This window comes from Nymphalis io, chromosome 4, assembly GCF_905147045.1.
Source record: "Nymphalis io chromosome 4, ilAglIoxx1.1, whole genome shotgun sequence".
Taxonomy (NCBI): Eukaryota; Metazoa; Arthropoda; class Insecta; order Lepidoptera; family Nymphalidae; genus Nymphalis; species Nymphalis io.
The window spans coordinates 12,240,090-12,264,129 of record NC_065891.1 but is presented as its reverse complement, the minus strand read 5'-3'; the positions used below and the strand labels follow the sequence as shown (position 1 = coordinate 12,264,129).

At 33.4% G+C, this 24,040-nt stretch overlaps 2 protein-coding genes across 4 annotated transcripts in view; both read left to right on the top strand.

Moving 5' to 3' along the window:
* The window catches only part of LOC126768119 (phospholipase D2), a 140,090-nt gene extending 123,576 nt beyond the window's left edge, over window positions 1-16,514 (top strand). The window contains exon 21 of the transcript XR_007669211.1: window positions 16,363-16,514. The gene's annotated coding sequence lies outside the window, so the exon portion shown is untranslated. The remainder of the gene's footprint in view (window positions 1-16,362) is intronic.
* LOC126768118 (zinc finger protein jing) overlaps window positions 1-24,040 on the top strand; it is a 131,005-nt gene that overhangs the window by 91,560 nt on the left and 15,405 nt on the right. Inside the window, exon 1 of one of the 3 annotated variants that reach the window (XM_050486026.1) lies at window positions 885-1,115. The exons of 1 other annotated variant lie outside the window; for it this stretch is intronic. In XM_050486026.1, the coding sequence (XP_050341983.1) occupies window positions 1,096-1,115 (20 nt within the window). In that variant the 5' untranslated portion in view covers window positions 885-1,095. Of the gene's footprint in view, window positions 1-884; window positions 1,206-24,040 lie in introns of those variants that run through there. One more of the 3 variants, XM_050486028.1, reaches the window with a different exon arrangement.

The window sequence follows — 24,040 nt, the reverse complement described above, 5'->3', positions numbered from 1 at the left end:
ATTGATATATTTAATATGATATGATAACGATTCATATTTTCTATATAATACAATAAATATGTAATTGCTTACAAGTTAACAGCTAAGCAATTGAATTTGACTGTAGTTAAAGTCATACTTTTCTATGAATTTAAGCGTGAATGTTTTTTTTTGTTATTTCTCGGAATTAAGTAAGATGTCATACCACTTTTAAAATTCTTAAAACTTTCATAGATGAATCTTATAGATTAGTATGTCGAAAGGGGTAGAAGAATATATCATTTTTAAAAAACGCAATAGTTTAGTTTAGAGAGAGATTTAATGACCTAATCTTCGAATACCTTTTCAATTCTAAACTTATAGCTTTTTAGTATCGTTTGGTCAGGTCGTTGATTTACTGCAAGTGGTATTTGTGGCTTACAGAATGGCGAACCGAATAGGCACTTTACCCAAGGTATACGCGTTTTAGTACTTTTTGTGCAGCCAATAGGGTCGTTAACCTGACTTGTCATATCAATCACATTTTCTCAGATATAGCACATGATAAATAGGAATTAAAAAATTACTTATACTTTTGCTTCAGCTTTAATGTACATTTGGACACGGTCACTTTATGGAAATTAGCTGGACCATCAGAAGTCCTGAAACGCGACGGTCGTAATCTTATCGCATTAGAGGCCGGACATAGGAAGGGCATTAAATTTGAACGATCGTCGTGAAGCAGCGGGCACAGCGAACGCGCCTGAAACCGGTCGGCCGTCCGTAAATAATGGATTAGAGGTGGGGTGAGGGGCGAGGCGGGGGGTGTGGCGCACGCACCGGCTGCGCGCGCGGGAGCGAGGGGCAGTGAGGAAGAGGGGCGCGGGTCGAGGGGACTGCGCCTCCCGTCAGCTGTTGCGCGCCCGGGACCGCGGCGCACTACCGAGTACTGCCAATGCATCGGCGTTCATAGCGCACGCCGCCCGTCTCGCGAGCCGACCGTATAACAGTGCCATAGTGTGTGCAGTGACATCCGAGTGTACAGCGACAGTGTGATCGATCGTGTGTGTGTGATGGCAAGGATGTGCAGTGCTCACGTATCCAGGAGCTGACCGCAGCGCTGGGCGATGCGAAGTGATGTTACGACATCGACCGAGGTGATTATCCCGGAGCCTAAAACACCATGCATGAACGTCGCTTCCGAAGCGATCGTTGCCCGATTCCCCGCCATGAGTTGGTTGCCATTGGTAAGCAACGCCTAAACGATATATGAATTTAGCGCTTTTTGGATATAGCGCAAAAAATACCACTTCGACGGGCGCAACGAAAATCTTTTTTGTTGCATCGCAACAATGATGTCGCCCTTTAGCTTAGGGGAACTTATTGTGAATTAGACGCAGACGGCAGTTTTTTTAGACCCTTTGGTATTTTTTCGTGAATTTGTTTTTATGTATGTATTATTGTTTTCCATAAAATATATAAATTCACTGATTATACGTATCTGTTCTCAATAAAATAAAAATAAATCATGAATACATGAAGCTGGACGTAATGAATTTATTGATATTCTCAATACTATCTTAATCTACGTTATAATTATGTGTTATTCTGTATCTGCATGATCAGTTCATGTTTCTGATACGCCGATAGTTTTATTTGTACACGTTTCTATTTCTGGTCTTGTATCGCCATCGGCGACAATAATTCTTATATGTTATTCCACTCTCGTTCGACAGCCCGCACGCTCCTATAAGTTAAAGGTCCAAGGCAGGTGCAGTTAGCACCTTGTGCAAAACCTTCCGGTTTTGTCCATAGAATATTTTATTTATACATTATAGTTATTCATCTACGTCTTAGATTGCATAAGTATCGTATGGTATTATCACCTATTCATTGGTCAGCCATTGCCAGTGGTTCCTTCTTAGGAAGTCATTGAAATTCTCGACGGTATCTTTTACTCGTCATCATATCCTTGCGGATATGTAATGACGCATCTTGCTGTTACGAGAATTCCTTAGAGACTTAGAGAGCCTTGTTTGTAAATTTTTTAAAGACAGAATACGTGATTTTTCTACTGCTTGCTTATTTATTACAAGCTTTCGCCCTTGGCTTCGCCCGCATGATAAGGAGAGGATCAGGTGTAGTTTTAAAAAAGTAGCCTATGTCCTTCCTTAGGGCTTCACCCAATTCATACCATTCATACTCAATTTCATCTAAATCGGTTCAGTTAACGTTTTAGTCGTGAAAGCATAACAGACAGAATTACTTTCACAATTATAATATTAGTATAGATAAAAAGGATCGCTACCGCTCTGTTTCCCAATAGCTCATTACAGTTCCATCGTTGAATAAAGATTTCTCTTCTATAAAGAACGATTTTCAAGGCAAAATCTGCCTCTTAACATCATAACTGCAACCTGCCGGAACTCAGTTACGTTTAATACATGTAATTTTTCTCACAATGATTAACCTCAACCCCAAAAATCGTTATAACTTGGAAAGAAATATTATCACATGAAAAGAATTGCTTGCCAGAGTTTCAACTATCAGCTGATATTTCTGGTCGTTGCAAATGTCGCGTCATTGAATCAATCGAGTTGCATTGAATATGTATAATAATAATATTCTATTAAATATTTTGATTGTATTAATTTTATTTATAAATTACAGTTGCGGATAATTTAAAAGGATAATTGAAACAGATGTTTCGTATTGTGCTGTCGTCCTTTGAAGTTGGTAATAATAGCGGTATCATTATCGTTAATTGCTCATATTACGTTGCTCCTTCAAAATTGTGAACAAGCTGTTTTGCTTTAATATCTTCAATGTGATTTTTATTCTTCGACACTGCGTTTATTATTAATTAATCTTGCTAATGATTCATCCATTAGTACATTAATGAAAACATGTTTTGTTGAGACGATAACAAAATATTTTTTTTTTTCAAGACATATTCCATATTTGTTGACAGTCGAAGAACCACTCTCAATCAACTCTAATAACATTTCATTGATTAATATAGTTTAGTAAATACATTGAATAAATGTACCAATTTATATTCTCTAAAACTAATTCGTCTTGTTCCGGAATTGTATTCTCGTTATTTCCTTATCGTGTATCAGTAGTGCATTATATGAATAGATTAGGTAACTTTTTTGTCTAAATCGATAATAGAAGATGTTCAGCAATAATTGAAAAATGCGTATGAATTTTTAGAGTGCTAGAATATTATCGATGAAGGATTTTATATATTGTATTTAATTTAATTAATCTGCAAAATATAAATATTCACATTAGACGCATTCACTAAACGCATTTGATTTTTATAAATATAATAAAGTGGTGCTGTGGATTATTCTTATTATAACCCTTTTTTTCTTCGCTATATGTGTTAGAGGCAACGTATCCTAAGGATAGACAGTGCTAGTGTGAAAGAAAGAGATGGAGAGAGCTCCATCTCAGAGAGAACAATTTTACTCGTTCGTTTTGTAAGTATTCCATGTATAGAAAAATAACTAGACGCCAAAACAATTCACTAATTACTTACGGTATATAAATATCTCAACGATTATAAATAGCAAGTTTAATTTCGTGCGACAACTAAGTAAAGTAAGAATCAAACCATTTATTTATTGCTATTTTCATTTCTGGTAATTTGTGTAATTGACAGTTATATTTCAGTTATAAAAACAATTGCTTTCAATTAACTATCTATCTGCCATGTCGCCGGTGGTCGGCCGACTGCGTTGACATGCATCGAGCGCATAACATGATTTAAAAGCAATCTCAACGACTGCTCCCCATTTCCGTGCCAAATGCACGTCTATCTAAACATTTAATATTATTATAATTTGAACATGTAGGCAATGAATAAGAATTATTTCGGACGATTTTTTAATTATCTATGTTTAATACGAACTATCATAGGTTATGCCACTTTAAATAAGGGACAGTCCGAGTATATCGTGTTATTACCATTTATCATTGTCTCGTTCGTCATTACCATTCACACACACTAATTGTGAGTGTTGTGTAGCAAACAAGTCGATTACTTCATTGAAGATTACATCATACCACTTATATCTATTACACTTCTGTCACGATGGTGGAAGATTCAGGACCGATCGTTTACGAATTAGTTTCGATGTTGTCAAGCGATGTATATATATATCAGTCGTTTTTACTCGTGGTGGAGCTTTGTGCAAGCTCGTCTGGGGCGGTACCACTCACTCATCAGATATTCTACCGCAAAACAGCAGTACTTGATATTGTTGTGTTCCGGTTTGAAGGGTGAGTGAGCCAGTGTAATTACAGGCACAAGGGACATAAAATCTTAGTTCCCAAGGTTGGTGGCGCATTGGACATGTAAGCGATGGTTTACATTTCTTACAATGCCAATGTCTAAGGGCGTTGGTGACCACTTACCATCAGGTGGCCCATATGCTCGACCGCCTTCCTATTCTATAAAAAAAAGTCGTTTAATACTTAAAATTTTCAATCATCATAACTGTGCCGGTGTTTAATACAGTTGTAGATACATATTGAAAATTATTCCATTGTCGACAGAGTAAACAAACATCAATATTATTGACCACAATACTGACGACGATAAACAATACTCGTATCACCAGAACCATTAAATTACAATTTGAGTATTTGCTCCCTTTTGGAATGTTGTATCTGAACTTAAAATATTTAACTTTTTTATTATTTAATTAAGATTAAAGTTCAAAAACTGGATTCGAAAATCAAACATTCACATACACGTAAAGACGAACTTTTTAATTTTGAACTAAAAAACCATTAATATAACCAATGAAACGTTTTATTCTTACGACAGTCGTTACATTTTCGATGACAGGCGGCGTTTGAAAAGTAATTATATTGTAGGAAATTAGTCGTCAATCGGACTCGTCCGGAGGATTTTTTAGACGTTAGACAAATTGTTTCCCGACACGATTAAATGAACCGGTTCATAGTTATGTACGTTATTGAGCCGTTATCGACTCTCTATTTTTCACTATCGAATAAAATAAATATATTCTTTTTTCAAGCAATATTTTTATTGTTTTTTAAATGTGCGTGGGTTTTATATTTAACCGTTTACATTTTTATGACTGTTTGAAACTAGTTTTACTTTAACGTTACAAACGCTTATAATTACTTAAATTGAGATTGTGGTAAATTCATATATTGATTGCTTAGTGGAATTTGATAGATGTAGTCAAATATTTTTCATTAGCACTTCCTGGAAAGTTAAAATTTCACAAATAAAAAAACTATGACCATAGAAATTAATACAACAAATCAGTAAGTCTGTCTGTCTATGTCTGAACTAGATAATTAAATACGTGTATTTCAGACGTCAGCGCTCTTCCCGAACCCTTCACATTTCTTCTTTTAAATATACTATTTAATTATATGTATATAAACAATTAAAATAAGATCATAAAATAATAATACTACCTAAAACCTAAACATAAAAAGTACAAATGCAATTGAAAATAATTTCAAATAAACATACATATTTCTTCTAATGTATAATGTATTTATGTATCTAGAAAGATATCATACTCGTATAACGATGGGAACTAAAATACAACTCCATATATGTAATATAAAACAAGAAAAACTATTTACATACATAAAAATGTTATAGTAGTAATGCATATTAAATCATTTCTCTTATAATGCACCTTGTAAACAACGCCCCGTCGAGTTAACGAGCGTGTAATAAAAAGTAATACATTTGAGAAATTGCTTCTAAGACATAAATTATAGAACAATGTGAATTATATATAAAGCTTAACTGTATAAGGCCTCAGTATGCAAAGTCTATGATACTAGTATCAATATTTGAACACTAAAATCTATAAAAATCGATTCATGAAACAATAATATAATTTATACAATCATTACAATTTATTTTTGAACAGAGCGAATAAATAAGATAACTCCGATTTTTTATTTTATGTCAAGCAGCACTGGACATGCAAATACTCTATGAATAGCAATCATGACTCGTTTAATACAATATTTTCTTTGCTTAATTATATTTATATTATTTACGTATTTCAGCTTGATAATGTAAATTCCATAATGAAAATAAAGTAAGTGCATATCAAAGTGGCCGAAACAACCGCGTATGCGTAACGGCGTGTGGGATATGCGTTTGTGTGGGTAACAGTGTACAAAGATGTGCCGTGTTTAGATGAGGCGAGCAGCTCCGTAGGAATAACATTAAGCGGGTCGTACCTACTTGCACACATCGTAACTAACGGACTTATCGCACTGACCGCTGTAAAGTGCTTTACACGCAGGTCTTGGAGCGCACGATTCTATCTCAAATTAATATTTTAAAGTTTATTCAAACTTAATTTTCTGATATCCGAGAAAAGCATAATTATGTTATCCTTGGTCTCTTCGAATAATTTGTATATATTACGTGAGATAAATAGAAAAAAACATCAACCGATTGAAATAAATGTATATCAGCGTTTGTGTTTATAGATTACCAATAATCTCGATTCTATTACGTTAATCGTAATAAATGCTAGTGTCACACAAACTGGCACGCGTAACTACTATAATTATTCAGATGAGAATACTAATTATTATAATGAAGATTAATACAGATAAGATTAACACTTAGCGTTGAAAGAAATATTATAATTGATTTATATAATATGCAAAAGTATCAAGGTTTTCCAGTCAAGTTTCAATGTCGGGTCACGGACTGACGACGCGGCGTGATCTTGAAAGGTTTTATAATTCTTTTCGGTACGGTCATTGCGAGAAGTGTCGGTCGAGGGCGTTCACCTCGATCCGCATTCAATAGCATCTCGGCTCGTGGGACATTCGCTAAAAATACGTGCAACGACGCGCCGCGCATTATAATACGCGCTTACGAGATCAGCGCTAGGACGGCGCGGCGGCCAGCGTATAGCGCGACGTCGAATTCCTGGATCTTACGGAATTGTTACCCGAAATTGTATGACGAATATGCAGAATTTATTATAAGCGCTTAAAAATACTCCTAACAACTTTAACAGAAACTCGCCACGATATTTTATTATTTTTATTTATAGTTTTGCAAACATAATTTCGTCACAAAGATTTATTCATGTTTGACTGATATCAAAAACCGACCGAAGTTTTTTACTAAAAAGATTCTGGCACAACAACCAGTTATGTATTAGGTATTATTTCGATTAATGCATATCGAATCCTAAAAGTACAATAATCGTACCCGTTTGTATATTTAATTTAGAATTTGAATAATGACTTCGAAATCGATTATAATATTCCAAAAAATGGTTTCAATAGTATTGTAAATATTATAGTACAGTCGACGATAACGCACCGCTATCAACTGAGCGTTGTATAAACACTATTACGTGGACAGTTTTCATACGTTATTATTGTTATCGCGTTATTCATACAAGATCTGTTTGTTGTAGCGGAAGTGAGACAGGTCCGCGCTTTAATTATGTAACTCATCGAGTAGCGTCATAGTGAACATGTCTTGAGTCACGATGTACATTGCTCTTTAAGTATATCGGAAGAAAGCAGTTTCAATACTTCGTTGTTTTTCGTAGAACGTTTAAATGTAGAATGTCAATCGATTTATTATTCGATACGTTTTATCCAATTCGATTAATTTAGTACTATGTATGTGTGAGTGAAATGTAACTTATACACGAATGTTGCTATGAATTAAATACGTACTCAAGCGAATTTTTTTGTAAATGTTTGATATACATATACGTATATTGACAGGATATCGTTGAACTACTCGGTGCTATCAGCGCCTATCAAGTATCAACCGTTTAAATCCCTGATGTGAAAGATGTAATTCTGTCTAAACGTCAAGTTATTTGTGAGCTAAGTTTTACTGTTACGTTGGTTTATCTGAGTTCAAAGGGCTAAGTCCTCATTTAATCTCTCGGCGCCCAGTGTGTTTTTGCTTTTACAACTATAGGAAATGTAAATTAAAATTAATGCGTTGCTGCTATCAAAGTGAATGTATTAAATCCAGTCCTGCGACGAGGTTTGTTTCAAGTCAGGAAGAGAACAGTTAAGCTAAGCCCGTATAATGTCTTCCTTTTAAACTCACCCGGTGGTTTTGTTTAATTTACATTTCACCTAAGAAAATAAACGGCTTCTCGCTTCTGAGGCGACGCGTCGCCATATTTTTAAAATTTGAATTAGATATAATGGCTTGTTTTATATAATGTTGAACTTATACTTTGTTGATTTTATCAAATTAACGAAATAATGAAGAAACGCTATGCTACGTTACATACGGAGTAAGCCCACATGAAAATTGAAATTAATTAATAAAATACCTATTATTATAGGTAATTAAATAAATATTAAGGCTTATATGATAGTACAAATACTTTAAATTGAATTTTATAAATTAAGTAATTTTCAGTTATCATACCTATGCGTAAAAGTGTAATTATTGAGTATCTTACCGGAACCGGGAGGTTGTTTTACAATTATTGCAATACTGTGATATGTTTTAAAAATGCTTATTAAAGCCTTGCATTAAACTTATTGAACTATTTTCTACTAAATCTTCTTATACTTCAAGTGTAACGTTGTAATATTTAATTGAAATGTTAATTTTAACGAGGCAATTAAACATAAGTAATTTACCGTGACCAATATATGTGTACATACGTATCGAGTGCCTTTGCATGCTCGGATATGTTAAGTTAATGAGAGATGGTATCAGCGACATAGTCGTGTGAAGTCTGATCATGGGGGTAATTTGTGGTGTTTCAACGAACCCTGAATCCCGACCCGCATGCCATTGTCCGGCACAATGGACTTATGAAGCTCGACCGCATTGATTTTACAACTGGCATGCTTAATTCGTTGGTTGAGTTCTAAGATGTTTCATTCGTTTTGTTCAAAATTGAGAAGACTAATGTGTATTATGTGTGTGCGTATTTAAATTGTACTGTATTGTGTGTATATGTTTTAGAACTTAACGTCTAATCGTGTCAACCAATTTATCAAAACGGTGTCATTTACTGAAATAAAATGAACGACGTCACAATATTATTTAATATACAAAAAATATTAATATACGATCGGAATGTAGATTTTACCTAGAGGCACCGAAAATAATCTCATTAGCTGCTTTTTCGCTCAAATAAATTACACATTCCGATTGCACATAAAAGCAAGGAAAAATGAGTATGTTATTTGCGTGTTTTTATGGTAAAGCAAAGTATTACTTGCAGTATTGTAGGAGTTCAATGACCCCGAGCCCGCATGCTATTATCTAACACCAAGGGGTTATGTTGGAGTTATAGTGAGCGACCGCATTGATTTTATAACTGACGTGAGTTTGGGTGACGAGTATTCGTGGAGCGGTTGAGGGACGTTCGGTAGTTTCGCAGGCGAATATTCAAAGGGATAGGTTTGATTGGATTAATTGTGAATTCAGTGACGTGGAAGACGATAAAGGATTTAGATATGTGTCATACATACCTCGCAATTTTGCATTACGTATGATAGTTATTGATAACGATCACTATTTCGATGATTTAGAAATACATATACGCATATATGCAATATACTTTTTTAATTAATTTCCATCGCAAACTATCTAAGTATCCATTCATTGGGCTATCAATAACTAGAATTCCCTTAACATTTCTTTTATTGCTGGTGAGGTTCTTTAAAAACAATTTTTCGAGTTAAGTAAAATAATGCGTCAAAATCCTTGCATCAGAAATCATGTTTAAATGATCACTCGACCAGCGTAGATAGCATCGTGTATTTCAAGTTCGGCTTATCTTATCTTTAATCTCAGCGGTCGCTTCAAGAGCTGTTCGACTGAGCTTCGTTCGCGAGAATTTTTCTTGACCTTCTTGCCTGACCTTAGCACGCTTATCTGATGAGTCAACCATTATATTAGTGAAGCATAGAGGAAATTATAGTAGCGTTATTATAATGGTCATATTCGCTTGGTACGGTGAACATTGATTTTATATTTAATACAATAAATGAAAGCTGGGTCGAAGTATTTAGTTGCTTATTTTTTTTTTAATTTAAAACATAATAAATGTATAATTTTCATAATAGTGTGAACTGCAGCAAAATGCAAGTCACTACAATGAGTGCTGGCGAATACTGTGCGCCAACGCAAACGCATGCGTTCACTTTCGTCCGCCCTCGCTTTTCATGTCACAACTCGGGTCGTGTCGTGTCGTGTTTATTATATAGTGCGATAGCTTTCATAACAAGTCGCAGTTTAGTTTTATATTGATCTTAACTATATTGCTTATTACATGTATCGTTCTCACTTAAAGCATATGATTATATTTTAATTTCTAAATAAGTCTTTATCAAAACACTCTTTAGTTGTGTTCAACGGCCTCGTTTTATTCTATTATTATTAGGGCTGATATTGTTTTATAGCTTTTATTCAAAAGAACGACCAATTAAAAAAAACATGACATATCGTAAGCGCCGATAAAAACTACTTACATGAAGTTATTTTCAAACTTCAGTGTTAAAAGATTTCAAGTCTTATTACTTATTAAAAATTTCCACTCGTTAATTCCGAATAATCGCTAAAGCGTCCCCGTCAAGTACAATTACCGTCAGATTAAAGATAAAAATATTATAATAAAAATAATATAATGATCGTGTGTACGACTACGAATACGCTCCGGTTTTGTTAAGGAAGCACGTGGTCACACTGAGCCTGCATGTTAATTATACGCCGGATGTACACTTCCTCTAATTCAGGCGCGACTGTACCGCGGCAACGCCCGAAATATTTACATCTCTTTTGACAGAATTACGGAGAAGTTTAACTAAGAAAAGAAACGAACGATAATATTTTATTGTATGGAAATGTCATTAACGTTTGTATTTTGATTTTGCATATTAATAATTCTATGAAGGTAATATATTTTGAGTATTTTGTTTTGACTGTAATTTGTGCATATAACTTTATTTTATTTTATTGTCACTATTATCATTATAAAAGGTAAAAACCTTATAATGAAATGTCTCGTTACACCGGTGTATCCGCACCTTAACAATATTTTTCGCTTTCGCATCACTTGATCGCGCAGGTGTGTTCGATGCTTTACCATTATCTCACTCAAATATTATTATTACATGTAACCAAATCGTCCACTTAGGGTTTCCATTACACTTTAGTGGACAAAAAAGAATAAAACATCGTAATAAAAACACGTCCGGTCGACAAGACGAGTTTTAATTGAAAATTTGAGCGTTTAACACGTTAAAAGTAATAATGTTTATAGTTAACATAAAAATTACTCTTTATTAAAGGAATGTTATGAGGATTTCGAATGATAAATAATCATTTATTACTATTTTTCGCCTGCGTTTTTGGTATGGGGTTCGGGTCGCTTTATACAAAATTTCATCAAATTCGGTTTAGTGGTTTAGCTGTGAAAGCGTAACAGACAGACAGAGCTACTTTTGCATTTATAATGTTAAGTATAAATTGCGTTTTTAATGTAAGTTTTTAGGCGAAAGTTATATTTTGCTTATTGTATGAAATCATCATTGTTTGCGTTCCGATAACGTATCGGTAGGTTGGATGAAGAATCTGAACTATGTCGTGTATATATTTATTATTAAATTAATTCTTTTTTTTATAGTATAGGTTGGTGGACAGGCATATGGGCCATCTGATGGTAAGTGGTCACCAACGCCCATAGATATTGGCATTGTAAGAAATGTTAACCATCGCTTACTTTGCCGATGCGCCACCAACTTTGGGAACTAAGATGTTATGTCCCTTGTGCCTGTAATTGCACTGGCTCACTCACCCTTCAAACCGGAACACAACAATAACGAGTACTGCTGTTTTGCGGTAGAATATCTGATGAGTGGGTGGTACCTACCCAGACGAGCTTTCACAAAGCTCTACCACCAGTCAAATCGATAATAATATTTAATTTTTTTATTGTTACTAGAATCATATAACGTCAAAGGAACGCTTGAGCAAACAGATTAAAATGTAGTTTAATAATAGTGTAACAGTTAAATTTCGTTGTTGGGACTCAGATTTAATATCGATCTAAGATCGATCTAAGTTTAAGATCGTAGATATAATATTAATTTCGGCTGTTGACCACTTGTATAAATAAAAAAAAAATAATCATACTATCGTTGAAATTAGTTCATGGATGTATATAGAACTAAACGCATAGTAAATTTAAAATTGATCCAATCATTCATATGAGTAAATTACATTAATTAGATTTTGATAATTTTTCCAAATAATAATGTGCCTTTATGCCGGTTCGCGTAGCGATATTTTGACCATGTATATCAAGTAATTGCAAATATCACGAAGGATTTGCTCGCTTCACAAAGCAAAGAACGTACCAAGAGCGAAGTAATACTACTGAGCGGTCTAAGCGTGGACATTAAATATTCAACTTATTTAAACTTATTTCCTTTGATGTGTAACTAAAAACCGACAAGTAGGTGGAAACACGTACATACTTGTTACCTGTTTTATTTGCAATATTTGTGTAAATGAACAAAATAGATGTCAAACATAGCTTAACATCTTAAGAAAAATATATTTGTATACACACGAAATTACTACGCCAAGTGAAGTGCCGTAATTAGAAAGCATTTTAAATGACGAATCTAAGTGCTAAAACAGCCGTAATAAATATGTTATTTACATTCGCGACCTCCGCGGAATCTTTGACACTCGATACTTGACGCGATCGTAAAATGTTGAAAACCTAATACGCTTCTCGTTTGATTCAACATAGTTCTAGTTTTTTATTTATTTTTTATTAATTAAAGTACAAGAATTTAACCTCTACAAGTTAAATAGTAATAAAATGCGAGTTCGATGAGTGCACGTTGTTGGCCGTTGGTATCGGCGTCTATGCTAATTCGGATTATAAAATTGGTTGCGTGGGCTTTTAATTAGTGATTCGGAGTCTATATGGGCGCGCTGACTGACATTTATATTTTTTACATCGTGGCAGATGCGTTTAATTTCATCTTATCCATTATCTTGTGATGCGCGTTTTAATTTTATTGAACTTCTTAATATATTAACATTATTTATAACAAGATTTCCTATATTTAAATAGGTAAATAATATTGTTTTTAATTTATGTCTATAATTATGTCTAATAATATGAGTTTCGGTTGAAAGTTAATAATTTTATACATTTATATACTATATTGATGTGATTTTACATATAATATATATTAACATTATAATAAACTATACATAAAGCTACCAACCACCTGATTCCTTCTATGTCTTATATGAAAATCAACTAATATTAAAACCACGTTTCTTTGCAAATGTAAAATTTAAAGTAAGATATTTTCGCACTGGTCGCACTCGAACTTGTAACATCAAACGACAGAAAGATGGCTCTTGTTTCAGAGTCGTGACGCTGAGAGTCACTCGATGCGCTTTTACCAATCGCAGGATCGATTCAATTTAATTTTTCGTTCCAAACTGAACATTTTTGCTAAACTCTATTTTAATATTAATAAATATTCTATATATGCTAGCAAATACTAGCATTCCACGCGTTCGTAATTTGTACAGCAGCTAATTTTAATTTTTATTTGTATGTACTTAATGCTTATGTTAATAAATATTCTGATTTCGCTTAAGTTATTTATCGAGAAATACTCGACATGTTTCGGAAAGATATATCCCGTCGCTACAAAATATCACGTTGCGGGCCTCGTTGAGCATACTTCGTAAATAACGTCAGCCGAACCGAAATTTTAGACAATAATAAAACTGAACATTGACGATTTAGGAGATAATTCTATTTTATAGAGACCTTTTATTATTCAATTGAATATAAGAAGAGTATATATAATATAGAAAATTTGAAACAACTGTTATAAAATATATAAAAAAATGATTATCGTAATACCTAACCCGGATAGATTTAAAAGGCAGTTCATGTTTTGTTAAGTCTTGGTAGAAATACGTTACCCAAATGCGGTAATGGTAATTGTTAGCATGCTCAGATGTAAATTCCTTATACTTTATATGCCATACATGAAGGCATATAAGTCGCTGTCACGCCGAGGTCGATTGTCCTACGATTACTAAGGCGACGTTATTATATTTATTCAGAGACGCAATACTTGTATAAATATTATTTGTCTTTGTATAATATGTGAAAACTTTCATTTGTAATTTACTCGAGTAAGGTTTTTTAACTTAATCAAAATATTTAGTATAAATCGTGTTAAACTAAGTTATTTCTATTTATAATCACGCGATCTCTTTACAGTCTCCTGACAATCTCTCGAGAGTAAGGTTGCTTTGTTTCTTAGAATTATATTTATTGATAATAGGCATGAATTTGTTTTACAAATTTATGATAATAATAATAATAATAATATCCGGGGACATTTTTCACACACGGCCATCTGATCCCAAATTAAGCTTGTACAAAGCTTGTGCTATGGAAACCAGACAACTGATATACTACATATACTACTTTTCTTTTATAAATACATACTTATATAGATAATTACACCCAGACTAAGGACAAACAGACATGTTCATGCACACAAATGTCTGTCCTGGGTGGGAAACGAACCCACAACCTTCGGCGTGAAAGGCAAGTATCTATCAACCACGCCAACCGGCTCGTCAATAAATAAATAAATCAATAAATAAATAATGTTGAAATAGAATGTTCTGTACAGCCTGACTAGCAATAAACTCATGTTCGATAGCTGACACTATCGAGACTATGTCCTCCTATCACAAGGCAAACGCTTAATTGAAGAAGTATCAATATTTGTAATTCCTTGAAAACAAGACATCGCTTTTATAAAAATTTACCTTATATACCTACTCTTTGATGATTATACTTCACCTTTATTATTATATATCTTATCCAAAGTATTATATACCTAAACAGTTCTACAAAATACTTCAATAAAATCAGTTTGGTAGTGGTTATTAGGTTAAAGGTCCTAAGATAGACCCTCCCAGAGTATTATATTCTGTATTGAATAAAATATGATAGACGTAATCGATTATCTTGTAAACAATTTCACTTTGTGTTTTCTGTGATATATATGTATGTGTTGTCTAGATATATTGGTATGCAACATAGTTGTAATGTTATGTCTTGCCATTTAACTGAAACCCTTTTACGCTCTCTGCGTAACGGGGTCATTCGTCATCGTCAAGGCGACTGTTACATATGCACTTAACATGCATTGTCCTGTCTACTTCTAGACTGTAACGCTAATGTGATATATGAGAAAATATTATTTTACATACAAGTAGCGACATCTATCGGGGATTCTCTGTCTATTTATATCAAACTATTTTTAATAAATTTTAGATACTTCATTTTTTTATCAAGTGTGTAAATAAAAAGCAAATATTTGCCTAGTATGTGATTGTCATATTTAAAACGCATAGTTTTCTTAAATGTTTACTAACAGTATATTCAAGTAGTGCGTACTTGGAAACTCGATACTGCTTATGGATTTGATTACATCGTAGAAAATATATTTTTAAATGACTATATTCTGTACCTAGTATGAATTAAAATAAAAACAAACGCGTAATTAAATTAGTTCATAGTGGATTAAAAGCGTCACATACGTATAAGATAGGCATTTTATTCGGTGGTAGAGCGTTCTGGGTAGAAACCACCCACTCATCAGTTCTTCTATAACAATATTTAGTATCGTTCCCTTGTGTAGGGTAATGTATGTAAATACAGGGGACATAATATCATAATATCTTATCTTGGTGGCGCATTGCAATGTAAGGAATGGTAAATATTTCTTACGGCGCCACTGTCTATCGACGGTAGTGACCACTTACTACCAGGCGACCCATTTGCAAGTCCTATCTCATAAATAAAAAACCGTAACGTACGTACGTATTAAGCCTAATACCGACAACATGAATTTTAATATGCTTATAAATAATTTACTTGTTATTATTTTTAGCAAGTCCAAAATGCCAATACAAACGTTAAAATAATTTATACAGCTGGCAACGATAACTGCTTCCGATGACACGAAATTAATATATCTAAATTAGACTACAATACGCTACACAGGTCAAGGTAGGCTAAATATATAATGTATAATTAAGTTTAGACGCGATTATTCTTCCTCTTTTATAGTTAGATGTTGAATATTCATCGGTTCGTGACTTTTATATTGATTGGATTACGAATGTGTTAGCAAATTAAATGTATACAAAAAATCTATAGCAGGTATCGTGTGGACATTATTAGTTCTTCATAAAGATATATGTCCTTTAAACGTATATAAATGACTTCTATAAAAAAGTAACAGCCTGTAAATGTCCCACTACTGGGCTAAGGCCTCCTCTCCCTTTTTGAGGAGAAGGTTTGGAGCTTATTCCACCACGCGGCTCCAATGCGGGTTGGTGGAATACACATGTGGCAGAATTTCGATGAAATTAGACACATGCAGGTTTCCTCACGATGTTTTCCTTCACCGAAAAGCACGAGATGAATTACAAACAGAAATTAAGCACATGAAAATTCAGAGGTGCTTGCCCGGGTTTGAACCCACGTTCATCGGATAAGATTCAGGCGTTCTTATCACTGGGCCATCTCGACTTCTATATCTTCTATATCGAAATTTATTATAATTCGGCCAAACGTGATTGAATAGGAGCAGTAACAAACACTCGCATTTATCATATTAATAAGATGTTATGTAAATTGCAAATTAATATATAACCGTATGTAAGTACATAATAACGAAAATTAATACAATTAAATCATTTGCTACGTTTTTGATGGTTGTCATTTGGAATGAATACTTTGATTAATAGTAACCTACATTTGTGGCGGTTTTTTATTATATGTGTTTGTGAATTTATAAAATAGATTTGTATCGACAACAATAATCACACATGAACGAAATCGAATATATTTGTAAGACAATAAAATTTTTTTTGCATATATCTTACAACGAAAAAAATAAAATAAAATAACATTCATTGATGAACTTCAAAGATAATTTTAGTCTTACCTTTGTAATTATTTCCTATATCGTTTTTAAATGCAAGCGAGCGTCGTCGTTGCAAGTACATAGGAACGTATTAGTATGATGCACTTGACATACTTAGAGACAAAGAAACAAATTATTATGTGTGCAGCGAAGTGCAGGCGATTATAAAATATATTATACCGCTCGCAACAGAGCTGAGGCTTCCATGTAAAATATACAAAGGTTATATCATATATCTGCATTATAAAATTTAATTATTGTATGTGAAAAAGTTACTAATTAAATGAAATTATGACTTTTTTAAGTTAATTATTCTTATCTGTTGTGTTAATTTAAGTATAACTGAATTTTTGAAATATAATAGGTATGTAAATTTTCATGTAATAATAAATTTATCTTTACTTAGTATATAAGATTCTTGTTTGTAGTTAGTTACTAATCTACATTTTGAATAAGCAAAGCATTGGGTTTCATTGACCTAGTAGAGCCTACTTGATGATATTCATTGATTTTGTTCATCTATCTCGCTCAGCAATTAAGTTTTTAAATGAAATAAGTATTTAAATTGCGGATACTGTCTTAATTTTTTTATAAAAGAGAAGACATTTGATCAGAAATTGGATATTATTAGCACTCTACTTTTATTCGCTAGGTAAACGTACCTATAGCTAATAATAAAATAATTAAATTCTTATTAAAAGTATACAAATAACCTGTCAATGTTGATTGATTAGAAAAAAAATACTCACAAAAAAACAATGCAAGTTTGATTAAAATTGTTCTGAAATTAGTTTGGTGAATTGTATTAAGCTCTGTCTAATACTTAGAATTTCCTTATACTTAACAGACCGTTATAATCGATTGAAAAGTCTTACAAAACAAAATCTACGAGTCAATTTTTATTATAATAATTACAATACGGTAGCTATAGTGATTTTTTGCTGAGTTAATTATCAGAAGCCATCCGTTGGAAATGACGTGTGAATACAATTTTCCTTCTAATCATAATTACTTTTAATTATTCGTTTCATGCCAATTGTCATTATTCGCTCCGTTGCGGAAGTTGAAAGAACACGATTGTACAAGGCCTAGGACATTTCACTGATGTATTATTTATATAAATGAGAATATTGTGTTAATAATGAATTTAATACAAGTAACACGGGAGGAAATTGATCACAGATTCTGATCAGATCTGGTCGTAAACATAATGCTTTAAATCTGACACATATCGATGGTGACGTAATAATATATTTAGTGAATCAAAACTTAAAACATTTCCCACTGACTGGGTTTATTAGTACATTATGTATCAGTAAGTTACAATTCCACACATCGTACGCGTGTCAGCTAATACATTGAGTTTGTTACTTTACGGTATCGGAACAGTGCAACGAGCGTAATAATTGTTTGCGCGACAGATAAGCCTCGGGCGGGACGCGTACGTACACAACACGCGACCACCGACCGAACCATGAAATCGATCGATCGAAAATATTTATAATTAAATAAACGTTCGACCGTGATAATTTTTCGCACAAATCTTTATCTATGAAAAGATTCTCGAATGTTCGAGAGGATCTAGTAACGTAATTATTCGTTGATGACATCTGTCAATTTAACCGTTATTTTAAAATGTTGGTATGGTTGATATGTTTACAGACATTTTTACAATATAATTTTGTGAAAGGCTTAAAAATATTTTAAATGTACCAAAATAGTGTGTGTCCATTTATTATATAGGTTTCATAAGCCTTTGAGGCTTACATTAAAAGCTCCAATAGGTAACTATGATGTTACGTAACGTATCGCCACTTCGCATTTGAAGGCAACTATTTCATATTAAACATTTAGCTTATGGGTTTTGAACGTTAATTTTCATGTGAAAATTGGTAGTTTTGTTGACAGTACAATAAATGTCAAATGTTGTCGTTTTATTATTTGAAACGGTTTTTAACAAAAATAAGCATATAAATCTACTGGTATAAATTAGTTACAATTTAATTGTTGTTTGATGATCGATGTGATCGAAGTGATATTATTTTGTACAAAAGGTCAAGAAGCTATAATATGTATTCGTAAATAGGTTAGATGCAATTCTACGAGATATTGTACTGGATGTGGTAACATTTTACATAACAGATACATTATGATTTATAATTTAATAAATCAAGATAACATCGAGAGTAAACTGCGAAATTCACTATTAAGCTGATAACACGAGTATGCAACGAATGTAAAACCGTTTATAACGAACGTTCGATTCTTTAATCGTCGCTTCGCCACTCGTATCGTGATGGGAGCAGTATGCGGCAAAGCAACTTTTTTTGTATTGTACTACTAGGGTTGTCGACCGGTAGAATTCAAGTAATAAACCTTTGTTTCAAATTTAATGAAATACTGCATAAATATATCAAAATATATTTCACACAAAAATATTATCACATATTTTCTTGCCGTTGTTCGTATGTATTTTTCGAAAGTCAACACCCCTAGATACGCTTCAACTAGCGCCTATCGCCATACCATCTATTGCTGTTTACTAGTAATGTATATTATTAATTCAAAGCGTTTTTATATGAAACCGACCTTCTAATAAGGACAGCTACTTATCAGGACTTGACGCATATAAGATAGATAATATGCCTGTTATAGTATTTTATTGATCAATCCGATAGGACTTTTTGCTAAACATTATTGAATACGCAATATAATGGCAATGAAGCTGTTAAGCGGAAAATTTATTATTGTAATAGTTTGTATCATGTATATTGGTAATTATACATTTTGTTTTACCTTGTATAAACGGGACGTTCCCGTCGTAAGTGAATACACTTAGAAAGGAAACTTAGGCGGACATTTGTATTATTAACAATAATACGTTATGAGACAATACAACCTTTACATACATACTTATACATATAATATTTAAGTATAATAAGCCTGTTAAACAATTAAAAAAACACTATTATTAATTATTCGATTTCGTAATATTATAATATTTTTGTTTCAATTTTATTAATTATATTAATAGAAAGAATGTTAGTTTCTTATTTGTTAACAAAAAACAGTTAATTATGTAGCTTTTCGTTTTGATTTCGATGGTAATTTGACTCCAAAAAAATGTATTATAACTCAGTTTGTCTATTGTGTTAATCTGTATTGAGGGGTTGCAGTTATTGGGGGTAAAAAGAAAAGCATTGTATTAGGTAGATGATCTGACATTCGGCGCGGAAATGGAGCGCGAGCGACGGTGAGATTGCTTTTAAATCACGTTATGCGCTCGATGCACGCCGACGCAGTCAGCCGACCGACCTGTCTGGGGACTTGGAAATAAATAGATACATATTTATTTTAAATTATGCATCTACATTTTGAAGTTTAATAAATAAATTACTCAATACTATAGAAACTTATATAACGTACATAAATGTAGATTGTAGATACGGATTGCAGGATTTACAGAAATAATTAATAAAATTTTTATGTAACGCTTCTGTTAAAACATAAAATCTTAAACGTTTTTTTTTTTCTATTCGAACGAATTACTATTCTTATTCGAAACACTTTAATTAAAAAAAATATACATATTTTTTTTTTAAATTAAAGTTTTTTTTTTTATTAAAGTATCTTTTAAGGGCATTTGGTTGTGTGCAAGCCAGTATGGTACTACCCACTCATCATATGTTCTACAGCAAATCTTACTCTTGCTGTGTTCCGCTTTAAAAGGTGAGTGAGCCAGTGTAACTGCAGACACAACATCTTAGTTGCCAAGGTTGGTAGTGTATTAACGATATTTGATGGTTAGTATTTTCTACATTTCCATTTCCAGTTTGCCTTCGCAATACAATAACAAAATATGTATAGCTTAAAGTTAACTTTCCAGAGCGTTATTAAAATTAACAATCTCGAATGATATTGCAATATATGACGAATAATGTCAATGGTAGCTGTAGGCGCCCATGCCAGGAACTCACGCAGCCACCGCGCGTCGCATTCCCAATTCCGCCGCGGTCCGAGGATGTAGCCGTGTCATTGCATTGTATTCTAATATCGGGACGCCATTGAAATACACGTCCTCAACAGGTCAGAGATGTGTGAATGAACTCGCAATGACGACGATGTATACTTAATTGGTATACGATTTGTTCATACGAACTCACATCACCTCTTATAAGTATATACATACTCCGTTGTTTTCAATTTAGGAAGGCAGGCAATTTAGGCATGCTATTGATTTACCTTATTGTAAATCATTTTCGCCCATAAGCACTGGTACCATTTGAAATATAAACTATTTTTTGCCCTTGTAGACACTGGTTCACAATTGATATTAGGCGATTGAAAATATAATTCAAATAATTTAGTTACATGTCCCTATGCATTTTGATATAGTAATAAATCTACTATAGTCAAGTGCTGTTACAAGTAGGTTTGTATCGAAGCTTCCGTATGTTGTATCGTTTCGATTAATCTGGAGTTATTCGATTGACTGAGTAAATTCCATTCTGAAGGCGGTCGTACCCGTCGGATATCGGCGCGGCCGATGCGAGACAAAGCGCTTTGGGATTCGTCTATTTCCTGCCCAGACGAAAGGAAGCGTGTTGCAACATCTTCGTTCCAAACATTGCAGACGGCGGCTTGACGAAAAGCGATAGATACATTTCAGAAATTGGTTGAACGATTTCACTTCACTTTCACGAAATTGTCTATTTTAAGAGATACTTAATCTAATTATAACTGTCTAATTTTTCACCGTATTTCATAATTTCCTTTACTAGTTTATTTAACAATTTTGTAATTCACAGTAATTTTATTTTACTTTGACTAAGTACTACTATTTGTTATTTATTTAAAAAAATGCAATGCTGGCGATGAGGTATTTCGTCTCTACTAAAATTGTAATCATTCGCTACTCTAAATTTTGCAGACGTTGATTTGATTGTAGCGAAATTTTGCCTTTGCTTGTAGCGAGGAAGTGACATTTTGAAATTTCCGCCGGCGAGGACATGTTCGCCGGAGCTGTGTTTTGATCGGCTAAACTATCTCGTTTGACGGCGGTGCAGCGATATGAGAAGGAAATTAACTTTCTGAAATCTACCTGAGATACGTACTTGCACACCTGTAGGTATATGTGTGTTTGATTATGGCTGTTCAGATGAGATATAGGTTTTCCAATTCATACATTCTAGCTCTCCCCCTTTTGGTAATATTGCCGCTTCGTACCACGGAATAAGTCTCCGTGATCTTAAATAACAATATAAAAAGAAACATCGCATAAAATTCAATCGAACTAACGTTTGGCAGAGCGTCACGCAGGGTGCGCCTACTAACCTATTTATTGATATTTTTTTCAAAGTGACCGTATCACCAAGACACAAGGATTAAAATCGCATACCAATCAGCATAGTATAACCCTGTAACTCCGCGTAATGAAGTGTAAGGCAGTCGCCTCGCTACGGACGAACTGCGTTACTCAATCCCATGAATATAAAAGCGTATAAATAAATAGCAGATGCGCGAAAAACTCACCCCGACGATAACCGTCAGACACTTAGCATAATAATCACGGGGTAGAAGGAGGGAGCATACTAAAGAGGGGGTCGCCTCCCTCGCCCTGACACGATTCTCACGCGAAGCGACTTCCTTTCCAGCTAATGAATGGGCACCGACGTAAATATGACGCCGTTGACATAACTCTATATAAAACAAAGTCCGCAAACCGTTTCGTCTTCGTGTGACATTGCTTGGTATTACTGTAAGGGAAACTTTAACATTGTGGCGACCAAATAAATAAGAAGCTAATAAAATTAATACATCTATAAAGATATTAACATGACTACAACAGCGTTTACAAATATATTATTATATTTCATTAAACTAAAATATTTATTGCACCTATTATATTATTATACTTTATAATGTATAATACTAACTTTATTCCTATTATGTTTTTAAACAAAAAAAAAAACCGAATATAATACACTCACAATAGATATTTGCAATGAAATAAACTGTGACCACTTTAGGGTTTTTTATACTCTAGGAATACAATACATTTTTCACAACGTAGAAAGTCCCGAGGTTGTAGTTAGCTGCCTCATGTATTTATGTTTCGGTTTTTTAAAGCACATACTGATTATAGAAAATTCTATTATTTAATTTAAGAAATACCATAAATGTATTCAGAAATTTAGGTCAATATTGTTAATTTGAATGAAATGAATTACAATACCAAAATAATATTTAAATTAGAGCTTGAATACACATTCGTCATTTAGACTAAACCCTAAGCGAAATTTGCCAATGATTAGAATCCCCAGACAATCTCGGCGAGATGATCAATTTCCAGTACAAAAAGAAATAATATTTCATTCTAAAATCCACCCCCGAGATCTCGCCGGTTTAATTAGTGTGCCCTTTAGGAACGTTTTGTTCATGATTCGTTTTGCTTTAAAGGGTTTATCGATCCATGAGTATTTTCTATTTGTTATTACTATTACTTTTCTCATTCACAAATTCCTACTTATTTACTAAGAACTTCGACTGGTGATGGTATAAAGTCACAGCCTGTATATGTCCTACTGCTGGGCTAAGGCATCCTCTAATTTTTTTAGGAGATTTGGAACTATTCCACCAATGCTCCAATGCGTGTTGCTAGATACAGATTCTCATCCGCCACATGCAGTTTCCTCACAATGTTTTGCTTCACCGCCGAGTACGAGATGAATTATAAACACAAATTTTAGACGTGCTTACCCCGGTTTGAACTCGTAATCATAGGTTAAGATTCACGTCTTCTAACTACTGAGCCATCACGGCTCGATGCACATTATATAATCGAAACGTATTTTTTCATATAACGGTATGTGATGTGATCACGTGATTTTGGTGTCGATTAATAGTTTTCTATAACTTTATTTTCCTAATTTTTTTACTCAAATATATATCGTATCGAAAATCTATCTGTTTTTCGTTCTTCTAAATGTGATTTTAGACTCAATTTAGACGGGCTAAATAAAATTAATGCCTTAGGGTAAGCGAC